General features: G+C 54.1%; 1 protein-coding gene across 3 annotated transcripts in view; it reads left to right on the top strand.

Annotated features, from left to right (window-relative positions):
• Positions 1–12,977, top strand: part of cyfip1 (cytoplasmic FMR1 interacting protein 1) — a 165,602-nt gene that overhangs the window by 95,712 nt on the left and 56,913 nt on the right. For all 3 annotated transcript variants that reach the window (XM_041889523.1, XM_041889522.1, XM_041889524.1), the window contains 3 exons: positions 1,705–1,813; positions 5,895–6,014; positions 6,735–6,934. In XM_041889523.1, coding sequence (XP_041745457.1) covers positions 1,705–1,813; positions 5,895–6,014; positions 6,735–6,934 — 429 coding nt within the window. The remainder of the gene's footprint in view (positions 1–1,704; positions 1,814–5,894; positions 6,015–6,734; positions 6,935–12,977) is intronic.

Here is a 12,977-nt window from a genome sequence, read left to right as displayed (position 1 = left end):
TCTCTCTCTCAGAGACAAGCGGGTCCTCTCTCTCTCAGAGACAAGCGGGTCCTCTTTCTCTCAGAGACAAGCGGATCCTCTCTCTCTCAGAGACAAGCAGGTCCTCTCTCTCTGAGACAAGCGGGTCCTCTCTCTCTGAGACAAGCGGGTCCTCTCTCTCAGAGACAAGCGGGTCCTCTCTCTCTCAGAGACAAGCGGGTCCTCTCTCTCAGAGACAAGCGGGTCCTCTCTCTCTCAGAGACAAGCGGGTCCTCTCTCTCTCAGAGACAAGCGGGTCCTCTCTCTCTCAGAGACAAGCGGGTCCTCTCTCTCTGAGACAAGCGGGTCCTCTCTCTCTGAGACAAGCGGGTCCTCTCTCTCTCAGAGACAAGCGGGTCCTCTCTCTCTCAGAGACAAGCGGGTCCTCTCTCTCTCAGAGACAAGCGGGTCCTCTCTCTCTCAGAGACAAGCGGGTCCTCTCTCTCTCAGAGACAAGCGGGTCCTCTCTCTCTGAGACAAGCGGGTCCTCTCTCTCTCAGAGACAAGCGGGTCCTCTCTCTCTCAGAGACAAGCGGGTCCTCTCTCTCAGAGACAAGCGGGTCCTCTCTCTCTGGTCTCCAGCCACTGTCAGGTAGATCTTTTAACATTTCTATTGACTAGTTATAAAAAAATGTTGGGCCAGAATAAAAAATAAAAAAAAGCCCACAATCTAAAACAAGAAATGTATTACAAATAAGAATTAACGTAGTATATTGCTCAATTTCATTTCATTTTTGTGACCTAAGTCTTTTAACCAAAATACCATAGATGAGACAAAGGTGCTGTCCTTTAGGCGCGAGAGGTTACCATGGTAATGTCTGTGAATCTGACTAGCTAGTGTCTTTGCTGCTCAAACTAACATTGAAAACAACCTAGCGTGTGAACAAAACGATGGAAATAGCCGAGAAACACAAGGACAAAGTCTCACTTTTGGTAAATTTGAGTTTTTCTCTGCGCTTTTAAAACGGAATCTTTCGGTACTTCACTCTTGCGGTGTGAGGTTTGTAGTCCAACTATGAAACTAAACGGTAGAAATACTTTGAAAACTATAAATCACAACTCGCCCATGCTTGACTTTGAATTGCATGTTTTTGTCGCAAATGCAAGTGAAATGCTCATACTGTAGAGCCCTGATGTCCACCGGGGCTGGTAAAATAGACTGGTAATTTGGCGGGTGGTAATTTGGCAGGTAGCTGGTGGTAATTTGGCGGGTGGTAATTTGGCAGGTAGCTGGTGGTAATTTGGCGGGTGGTAATTTGGCGGGTGGCAGGTAGTAATTTGGTGGGTGGTATTTTGGCGGGTGGTAATTTGGCAGGTAGCTGGTGGTAATTTGGTGGGTAGTAATTTGGTGGGTGGTATTTTGGCGGGTGGTAATTTGGTGGGTGGTAATTTGGCGGGTGGTAATTTGGCGGGTGGTAATTTGGTGGGTGGTAATTTTCTGCCCTGGAGGCGAGACACCTCAGCTACTCTGATAGGAACATGTGTATGTGTCAGATACATGCTCCACTCTGATAGGAACATGTGTATGTGTCAGATACATGCTCCACTCTGATAGGAACATGTGTATGTGTCAGATACATGCTCCACTCTGATAGGAACATGTGTATGTGTCAGATACATGCTCCACTCTGATAGGAACATGTGTATGTGTCAGATACATGCTCCATGTCTCTCTCTGTTGCTCAGTCTGCTGCTGGACAAGCGTCTGAGAGCGGACTGTAAGAACCAGGGAGCCAACATCCCCTGGCCCGCCTCCAACCGCTACGAGACCCTGCTGAAACAGCGCCATGTACAGGTAACCCCATAACCTCTGACCCCTAACCCTACCCCTCCAACCGCTACGAGACCCTGCTGAAACAACGCCATGTACAGGTAACCCCCCCCAACCTCTGACCCCTACCCCTACCCCTCCAACCGCTACGAGACCCTGCTGAAACAGCGCCATGTACAGGTAACCCCCTAACCCTACCCCTCCAACCGCTACGAGACCCTGCTGAAACAACGCCATGTACAGGTAACCCCCCTAACCCTACCCCTCCAACCGCTACGAGACCCTGCTGAAACAACGCCATGTACAGGTAACCCCCTAACCCTACCCCTCCAACCACTACGAGACCCTGCTGAAACAACGCCATGTACAGGTAACCCCATAACCTCTGACCCCTAACCCTACCCCTCCAACCGCTACGAGACCCTGCTGAAACAACGCCATGTACAGGTAACCCCCTAACCCTACCCCTCCAACCGCTACGAGACCCTGCTGAAACAACGCCATGTACAGGTAACCCCCTAACCCTACCCCTCCAACCACTACGAGACCCTGCTGAAACAACGCCATGTACAGGTAACCCCATAACCTCTGACCCCTAACCCCTACCCCTCCAACCGCTCACGAGACCCTGCTGAAACAGCGCCATGTACAGGTAACCCCCTAACCCTACCCCTCCAACCGCTACGAGACCCTGCTGAAGCAGCGCCATGTACAGGTAACCCCCTAACCCTACCCCTCCAACCGCTACGAGACCCTGCTGAAGCAGCGCCATGTACAGGTAACCCCCTAACCCTACCCCTCCAACCGCTACGAGACCCTGCTGAAACAACGCCACGTACAGGTAACCCCCTAACCCTACCCCTCCAACCGCTACGAGACCCTGCTGAAGCAGCGCCATGTACAGGTAACCCCCTAACCCTACCCCTCCAACCACTACGAGACCCTGCTGAAGCAACGCCATGTACAGGTAACCCCCTAACCCTACCCCTCCAACCACTATGAGACCCTGCTGAAACAGCGCCATGTACAGGTAACCCCATAACCTCTGACCCCTAACCCTACCCCTCCAACCGCTACGAGACCCTGCTGAAACAACGCCATGTACAGGTAACCCCCTAACCCTACCCCTCCAACCACTACGAGACCCTGCTGAAACAACGCCATGTACAGGTAACCCCCTAACCCCTAACCCTACCCCTCCAACCACTATGAGACCCTGCTGAAACAACGCCATGTACAGGTAACCCCCTAACCCTACCCCTCCAACCGCTACGAGACCCTGCTGAAACAACGCCATGTACAGGTAACCCCCTAACCCTACCCCTCCAACCGCTACGAGACCCTGCTGAAACAACGCCATGTACAGGTAACCCCCTAACCCTACCCCTCCAACCACTACGAGACCCTGCTGAAACAACGCCATGTACAGGTAACCCCCTAACCCTACCCCTCCAACCACTACTAGACCCTGCTGAAGCAACGCCATGTACAGGTAACCCCCTAACCCTACCCCTCCAACCACTACGAGACCCTGCTGAAGCAGCGCCATGTACAGGTAACCCCCCCAACCTCTGACCCCTAACCCTACCCCTCCAACCGCTACGAGACCCTGCTGAAACAGCGCCATGTACAGGTAACCCCATAACCTCTGACCCCTACCCCTACCCCTCCAACCACTACGAGACCCTGCTGAAACAACGCCACGTACAGGTAACCCCCTAACCCTACCCCTCCAACCACTACGAGACCCTGCTGAAACAACGCCATGTACAGGTAACCCCCTAACCCTACCCCTCCAACCACTACTAGACCCTGCTGAAGCAACGCCATGTACAGGTAACCCCCTAACCCTACCCCTCCAACCGCTACGAGACCCTGCTGAAACAACGCCATGTACAGGTAACCCCCCTAACCCTACCCCTCCAACCACTACGAGACCCTGCTGAAACAACGCCATGTACAGGTAACCCCCTAACCCTACCCCTCCAACCGCTACGAGACCCTGCTGAAACAACGCCATGTACAGGTAACCCCCTAACCCTACCCCTCCAACCACTACGAGACCCTGCTGAAACAGCGCCATGTACAGGTAACCCCATAACCTCTGACCCCTAACCCTACCCCTCCAACCGCTACGAGACCCTGCTGAAGCAGCGCCATGTACAGGTAACCCCCTAACCCTACCCCTCCAACCGCTACGAGACCCTGCTGAAACAACGCCATGTACAGGTAACCCCATAACCTCTGACCCCTAACCCTACCCCTCCAACCGCTACGAGACCCTGCTGAAACAGCGCCATGTACAGGTAACCCCCTAACCCTACCCCTCAAACCACTACGAGACCCTGCTGAAACAACGCCATGTACAGGTAACCCCCCCCAACCTCTGACCCCTACCCTACCCCTCCAACCGCTACGAGACCCTGCTGAAACAACGCCATGTACAGGTAACCCCCTAACCCTACCCCTCCAACCACTATGAGACCCTGCTGAAACAACGCCATGTACAGGTAACCCCCCCCAACCTCTGACCCCTAACCCTACCCCTCCAACCGCTACGAGACCCTGCTGAAACAACGCCATGTACAGGTAACCCCATAACCTCTGACCCCTAACCCTACCCCTCCAACCGCTACGAGACCCTGCTGAAACAGCGCCATGTACAGGTAACCCCATAACCTCTGACCCCTAACCCTACCCCTCCAACCACTACGAGACCCTGCTGAAACAACGCCATGTACAGGTAACCCCATAACCTCTGACCCCTAACCCTACCCCTCCAACCACTACGAGACCCTGCTGAAACAACGCCATGTACAGGTAACCCCCTAACCCTACCCCTCCAACCACTATGAGACCCTGCTGAAACAACGCCATGTACAGGTAACCCCCTAACCCTACCCCTCCAACCACTACGAGACCCTGCTGAAACAACGCCATGTACAGGTAACCCCATAACCTCTGACCCCTAACCCTACCCCTCCAACCACTACGAGACCCTGCTGAAACAACGCCATGTACAGGTAACCCCCTAACCCTACCCCTCCAACCACTATGAGACCCTGCTGAAACAACGCCATGTACAGGTAACCCCCTAACCCTACCCCTCCAACCACTACGAGACCCTGCTGAAACAATGCCATGTACAGGTAACCCCCTAACCCTACCCCTCCAACCACTACGAGACCCTGCTGAAGCAACGCCATGTACAGGTAACCCCCTAACCCTACCCCTCCAACCGCTACGAGACCCTGCTGAAACAACGCCATGTACAGGTAACCCCCTAACCCTACCCTTCCAACCGCTACGAGACCCTGCTGAAACAACGCCATGTACAGGTAACCCCATAACCTCTGACCCCTAACCCTACCCCTCCAACCGCTACGAGACCCTGCTGAAACAACGCCATGTACAGGTAACCCCCTAACCCTACCCCTCCAACCGCTACGAGACCCTGCTGAAACAACGCCATGTACAGGTAACCCCATAACCTCTGACCCCTAACCCTACCCCTCCAACCGCTACGAGACCCTGCTGAAACAGCGCCATGTACAGGTAACCCCATAACCTCTGACCCCTAACCCTACCCCTCCAACCGCTACGAGACCCTGCTGAAACAACGCCATGTACAGGTAACCCCCTAACCCTACCCCTCCAACCGCTACGAGACCCTGCTGAAACAACGCCATGTACAGGTAACCCCCCCCAACCTCTGACCCCTACCCCTCCAACCGCTACGAGACCCTGCTGAAACAACGCCACGTACAGGTAACCCCCTAACCCTACCCCTCCAACCGCTACGAGACCCTGCTGAAACAGCGCCATGTACAGGTAACCCCATAACCTCTGACCCCTAACCCTACCCCTCCAACCGCTACGAGACCCTGCTGAAACAACGCCATGTACAGGTAACCCCATAACCTCTGACCCCTAACCCTACCCCTCCAACCGCTACGAGACCCTGCTGAAACAACGCCATGTACAGTTAACTGCATGTCTATGCTCGCCTGGTCCCAGATCTGTTCATTATTGTATGACAACACTACTCTCCCTAATAGTCCCCTACCTGGGTTGTCTCTGTCTGTCATGTTCCTCTCCTCTCTAGCTGCTGGGTCGTTCCATAGACCTGAACCGTCTGATCACCCAGAGGGTGTCTGCTGCTCTCTACAAGTCTCTGGAGCTGGCCATCAACCGCTTCGAGAGTGAAGATCTCACCTCCATCGTGGTACGACCTGCTTTCAGTGTGTGACTGTCCTCTGTAACAGGAACTAGAAGGTCTGATGAACATCAACCGTATGACCCACAAGCTGTCTTCTCCCCCCTCGTAACAGGAACTAGAAGGTCTGATGGACGTCAACCGTATGACCCACAAGCTGTCTTTTCCCCCCTCCTTGTAACAGGAACTAGAAGGTCTGATGGACATCAACCGTATGACCCACAAGCTGTCTTCTCCCCCTCCTTGTAACAGGAACTAGAAGGTCTGATGAACATCAACCGTATGACCCACAAGCTGTCTTCTCCCCCTCCTTGTAACAGGAACTAGAAGGTCTGATGAACATCAACCGTATGACCCACAAGCTGTCTTCTCCCCCTCCTTGTAACAGGAACTAGAAGGTCTGATGGACATCAACCGTATGACCCACAAGCTGTCTCCTCCCCCTCCTTGTAACAGGAACTAGAAGGTCTGATGAACATCAACCGTATGACCCACAAGCTGTCTTCTCCCCCCTCCTTGTAACAGGAACTAGAAGGTCTGATGGACGTCAACCGTATGACCCACAAGCTGTCTTCTCCCCCTCCTTGTAACAGGAACTAGAAGGTCTGATGAACATCAACCGTATGACCCACAAGCTGTCTCCTCCCCCTCCTTGTAACAGGAACTAGAAGGTCTGATGGACATCAACCGTATGACCCACAAGCTGTCTCCTCCCCCTCCTTGTAACAGGAACTAGAAGGTCTGATGGACATCAACCGTATGACCCACAAGCTGCTGTGTAAGTTCCTGACGCTGGACAGTATGGACGCCATGTTCCGGGAGGCCAATCACAACGTCTCCGCCCCCTACGGACGCATCACACTCCACGTCTTCTGGGAACTCAACTACGACTTCCTCCCCAACTACTGTTACAACGGCTCTACTAACAGGTAACACAACTACTGCTACACAACTACACACAACTACACACAACTACTGCTACACAACTATACACAACTACACACAACTACTGCTACACAACTACACACAACTACACACAACTACACACAACTACTGCTACACAACTATACACAACTACACACAACTACTGCTACACAACTACACACAACTACACACAACTACACACAACTACTGCTACACAACTACTGCTACACAACTACACACAACTACACACAACTACTGATACACAACTACACACAACTACTGCTACACAACTATACACAACTACACACAACTACACACAACTACTGCTACACAACTACACACAACTACTGATACACAACTACACACAACTACACACAACTACACACAACTACTGCTACACAACTACACACAACTACACACAACTACTGCTACAACTACAGTTGAAGTCGGAAGTTTACATACACCTTAGCCAAATAAATTTAAACTCAGTTTTTCACAATTCCTGACATTTAATCCTAGTAAAAATTCCCTGTCTTAGGTCAGTAAGGATCACCCCTTTATTTTAAGAATGTGAAATGTCAGAATAATAGTAGAGAGAATGATTTATTTCAGCTTTTATTTCTTTCATCACATTCCCAGTGGGTCAGAAGTTTTTATACACTCAATTAGTATTTGGTAGCATTGCCTTTAAATTGTTTAACTTGGGTCAAACGTTTCGGGTAGCCTTCCACAAGCTTCCCACAATAAGTTGGGTGAATTTTGTCCCATTCCTCCTGACAGACCTGGTGTAACTGAGTCAGGTTTGTAGGCCTCCTTGCTCGCACACGCTTTTTCAGTTCTGCCCACAAATGTTCTATAGGATTGAGGTCTTTCTGATGGCCACTCCAATACCTTGACTGTGTTGTCCTTAAGCCATTTTGCCACAACATTGAAAGTATGCTTGGGGTCATTGTCCATTTGGAAGACCCATTTGCGACCAAGCTTTAACTTCCTGACTGATGTCTTGAGAAGTTGCTTCAATATATCCACATAATTTTCCTTCCTCATGATGCCATCTATTTTGTGAAGTGCACCAGTCCCACCTGCAGTAAAGCACCCCCACAGCATGATGCTGCCACCCCCGTGCTTCACGGTTGGGATGGTGTTCTTCGGCTTGCAAGTGACCCCCTTTTTCCTCCAAACATAACGATGGTCATTATGGCCAAACAGTTATATTTTTGTTTCATCAGACCAGAGAACATTTCTCCAAAAAGTACGATCTTTGTCCCCATGTGTAGTTGCAAACCGTAGTCTGGCTTTTTTATGGCGGTTTTGGAGCAGTGGCTTCTTCCTTGCTGAGCGGCCTTTCAGGTTATGTCGATATAGGACTCGTTTTACTGTGGATATAGATACTTTTGTACCTGTTTCCTCCAGCATCTTCACAATGTCCTTTGCTGTTGTTCTGGGATTGATTTGCACTTTTCGCACCAAAGTACGTTCATCTCTAGGAGACAGAACGCGTCTCCTTCCTGAGCGGTATGACGGCTGCGTGGTCCCATGGTGTTTATACTTGCATACTATTGTTTGTACAGATGAACGTGGTACCTTCAGGCGTTTGGAAATTGCTCAGAAGGATGAACCAGACTTGTGGTGGTCTACACATTTTTTTCTGAGGTCTTGGCTGATTTCTTTTGATTTTCCCATGATGTCAAGCAAAGAGGCACTGAGTTTGAAGGTAGGCCTTGAAATACATCCACAGGTACACCTCCAATTGACTCAAATTATGTCAATTAGCCTATCAGAAGCTTCTAAAGCCATGACATCATTTTCTGGAATTTTCCAAGCTGTTTAAAGGCACAGTCAACTTAGTGCATGTAAACTTCTGACCCACTGGAATTGTGATACAGTGAATTATAAGTGAAATAATCAGTCTGTAAACAATTGTTAGAAAAATGACTTGTGTCATGCACAAAGTAGATATCCTAACCGACTTGGAAAAACTATAGTTTGTTAACAAGATATTTGTGGAGTGGTTGAAAAACGAGTTTTAATGACTCCAACCAGTGTATGTAAACTTCCAACTTCAACTGTACACACAACTACAGCTACAACTACACACAAGACGGGGGAGAGAGACGGGGGAGAGAGCAGTGAGAACAGGGAGAGAACAGGGAGACGGGGGAGAGAGGAGAGAGACGGGGGAGAGAGACGGGGAGAGAGAGAGGAAAGAAGAGCGAGAGGGGGGAGAGAGAGGAGAGAGACAGGGGAGAGAGAGGAGAGGGGGTGAGAGAGAGAGAGACAGAGAGAGGGAGAGAGACGGGGGAGAGAGCAGAGAGACGGGGGAGAGAGACGTGGGAGAGAGGAGAGAGACGGGGAGAGAGCAGAGAGACGGGGAGAGAGACGGGGAGAGAGGAGAGAGACGGGGAGAGAGCAGAGAGACGGGGAGAGAGACGGGGAGAGAGGAGAGAGACGGGGAGAGAGACGGGGAGAGCCAGAGAGACGGGGGAGAGAGACGGGGAGAGAGAGACGGGGAGAGAGGAGAGAGACGGGGAGAGAGCAGAGAGACGGGGAGAGAGGAGAGAGACGGGGAGAGAGACGGGGAGAGAGGAGAGAGACGGGGAGAGAGGAGAGAGACGGAGGAGAGAGACGGGGAGAGAGACGGGGAGAGAGCAGAGAGACGGGGAGAGAGACGGGGAGAGAGCAGAGAGACGGGGGAGAGAGAGCAGAGAGACGGGAGAGACGGGGAGAGGGGAAGACGGGGGAGAGAGGAGAGAGACGGGGGAGAGAGACGGGGGAGAGAGCTGAGAGACTGGGGAGGAGGCAGAGACGGGGGAGAGAGACGGGGAGAGAGCTGAGAGACGGGGGAGAGAGATGGGGGAGAGAGCAGAGAGATGGGGGAGAGAGACGGTGGAGAGAGCAGAGAGACGGGGGAGAGAGATGGGGGAGAGAGCAGAGAGATGGGGGAGAGAGAGAGAGAGCAGAGAGACGGGGGAGAGAGAGAGAGATGGGGGAGAGAGCAGAGAGACGGGGAGAGAGAAGAGAGAGAGACGGGGGAGAGAGATGGGGGAGAGAGCAGAGAGACGGGGAGAGAGCAGAGAGACGGGGAGAGAGCAGAGAGAAGAGGGAGAGAGCAGAGAGACGGGGGAAGAGAGACGGGAGAGAGCAGAGAGACGGGGAGAGAGCAGAGAGACGGGGAGAGAGCAGAGAGACGGGGAGAGAGCAGAGAGACGGGAGAGAGAGACGGGGGGAGAGAGCAGAGAGACGGGGGAGAGAGCAGAGAGACGGGGGAGAGAGCAGAGAGACGGGGGAGAGAGCAGAGAGACGGGAGAGAGAGACGGGGAGAGAGACGGGGGAGAGACGGGAGAGAGCAGAGAGACGGGAGAGAGAGACGGGGGAGAGAGCAGAGAGACGGGAGAGAGCAGAGAGACGGGAGAGAGAGACGGGGGAGAGAGCAGAGAGACGGGGGAGAGAGCAGAGAGACGGGAGAGAGCAGAGAGACGGGGAGAGAGCAGAGAGACGGGGAGAGAGCAGAGAGACGGGGAGAGAGCAGAGAGACGGGGAGAGAGCAGAGAGACGGGGAGAGAGCAGAGAGACGGGGAGAGAGCAGAGAGACGGGGGAGAGAGCAGAGAGACGGGGAGAGAGCAGAGAGAAGAGGGAGAGAGCAGAGAGACGGGGAGAGAGCAGAGAGACGGGAGAGAGAGACGGGGAGAGAGACGGGGAGAGAGGAGAGAGAAGGGGGAGAGAGCAGAGAGACGGGGAGAGAGCAGAGAGACGGGGAGAGAGCAGAGAGACGGGGAGAGAGCAGAGAGACGGGGAGAGAGCAGAGAGACGGGGAGAGAGCAGAGAGGAGAGAGCAGAGAGACGGGGAGAGAGAGAGAGACGGGAGAGAGAGACGGGGAGAGAGACGGGGAGAGAGACGGGGAGAGAGGAGAGAGAAGGGGGAGAGAGCAGAGAGACGGGGGAGAGAGCAGAGAGACGGGGGAGAGAGCAGAGAGACGGGAGAGAGAGCAGAGAGACGGGGAGAGAGCAGAGAGACGGGGAGAGAGCAGAGAGACGGGGAGAGAGCAGAGAGAAGAGGGAGAGAGCAGAGAGACGGGGGAGAGAGCAGAGAGACGGGAGAGAGAGACGGGAGAGAGAGACGGGGGAGAGAGACGGGGGAGAGAGGAGAGAGAAGGGGGAGAGAGCAGAGAGACGGGGGAGAGAGCAGAGAGACGGGGGAGAGAGCAGAGAGACGGGAGAGAGAGCAGAGAGACGGGGGAGAGAGCAGAGAGACGGGGGAGAGAGCAGAGAGACGGGGGAGAGAGCAGAGAGAAGAGGGAGAGAGCAGAGAGACGGGGAGAGAGCAGAGAGACGGGAGAGAGAGACGGGGAGAGAGACGGGGAGAGAGGAGAGAGAAGGGGGAGAGAGCAGAGAGACGGGGAGAGAGCAGAGAGACGGGGAGAGAGCAGAGAGACGGGAGAGAGAGCAGAGAGCGGGAGAGAGAGCAGAGAGACGGGGAGAGAGCAGAGAGACGGGGGAGAGAGCAGAGAGACGGGGAGAGAACAGGTTTGGTGCTGCTAAGGATGAAGAGGAGAGAGACGGGGGAGAGAGGAGAGAGACGGGGGAGAGAGATGGGGGAGAGAGCAGAGAGACGGGGGAGAGAGCAGAGAGACGGGGAGAGAGCAGAGAGAAGAGGGAGAGAGCAGAGAGACGGGGGAGAGAGACGGGAGAGAGCAGAGAGACGGGGGAGAGAGCAGAGAGACGGGGGAGAGAGCAGAGAGACGGGAGAGAGAGACGGGGGAGAGCAGAGACACGGGGGAGAGAGCAGAGAGACGGGGAAGAGAGCAGAGAGACGGGGAGAGAGCAGAGAGACGGGAGAGAGAGACGGGGGAGAGAGCAGAGAGACGGGGGAGAGAGCAGAGAGAAGAGGGAGAGAGCAGAGAGACGGGGGAGAGAGCAGAGAGCGGGGAGAGAGCAGAGAGACGGGAGAGAGAGACGGGGAGAGAGACGGGGGAGAGACGGGAGAGAGCAGAGAGACGGGAGAGAGAGACGGGGGAGAGAGCAGAGAGCCGGGGGAGAGAGCAGAGAGACGGGAGAGAGCAGAGAGACGGGAGAGAGAGACGGGGGAGAGAGCAGAGAGACGGGGGAGAGAGCAGAGAGACGGGAGAGAGCAGAGAGACGGGGAAGAGAGCAGAGAGACGGGGGAGAGAGCAGAGAGACGGGGAGAGAGCAGAGACGGGGGAGAGAGCAGAGAGAAGAGGGAGAGAGCAGAGAGACGGGGGAGAGAGCAGAGAGACGGGAGAGAGAGACGGGGGAGAGAGACGGGGGAGAGAGGAGAGAGAAGGGGGAGAGAGCAGAGAGACGGGGGAGAGAGCAGAGAGACGGGGGAGAGAGCAGAGAGACGGGAGAGAGAGCAGAGAGACGGGGGAGAGAGCAGAGAGACGGGGGAGAGAGCAGAGAGACGGGGGAGAGAGCAGAGAGAAGAGGGAGAGAGCAGAGAGACGGGGGAGAGAGCAGAGAGACGGGAGAGAGAGACGGGGAGAGAGACGGGGAGAGAGGAGAGAGAAGGGGGGAGAGAGCAGAGAGACGGGGAGAGAGCAGAGAGACGGGGGAGAGAGCAGAGAGACGGGAGAGAGAGCAGAGAGACGGGGGAGAGAGCAGAGAGACGGGAGAGAACAGGTTTGGTGCTGCTAAGGATGAAGAGGAGAGAGACGGGGGAGAGAGCAGAGAGACGGGGGAGAGAGCAGAGAGACGGGAGAGAACAGGTTTGGTGCTGCTAAGGATGAAGAGGAGAGAGAAGGTGTAACACACCATCATTTCTCTTTTTCTAAATGGTTACATTTGGAGCATCTGTATTTACAGCAGAGGGCAGGTTATGAAGGTCGTCTTCATTACTTATCTGAGCACAGTGTTTCTGACACGTCTACAGCTAGCTGTTGATGTGATGAGGATGTTTCATCTGATGTAGTCAGAAATATCTGGAGGGAGGGGGTAGGGAGGGAAGGAGGGAGGGAGGGAGGGAGGGAGGCAGGGGAAGGAAGGAGGGGGGAGGGAGGCAGGGGAAGGAAGGAGGGGGGAGGGAGGGAGGC

Source organism: Coregonus clupeaformis, unplaced genomic scaffold, assembly GCF_020615455.1.
Source record: "Coregonus clupeaformis isolate EN_2021a unplaced genomic scaffold, ASM2061545v1 scaf0028, whole genome shotgun sequence".
Lineage (NCBI taxonomy): Eukaryota > Metazoa > Chordata > Actinopteri > Salmoniformes > Salmonidae > Coregonus > Coregonus clupeaformis.
Note: the sequence above shows the minus strand (reverse complement) of the source record. Positions and strands in the feature narration are given on the sequence as shown.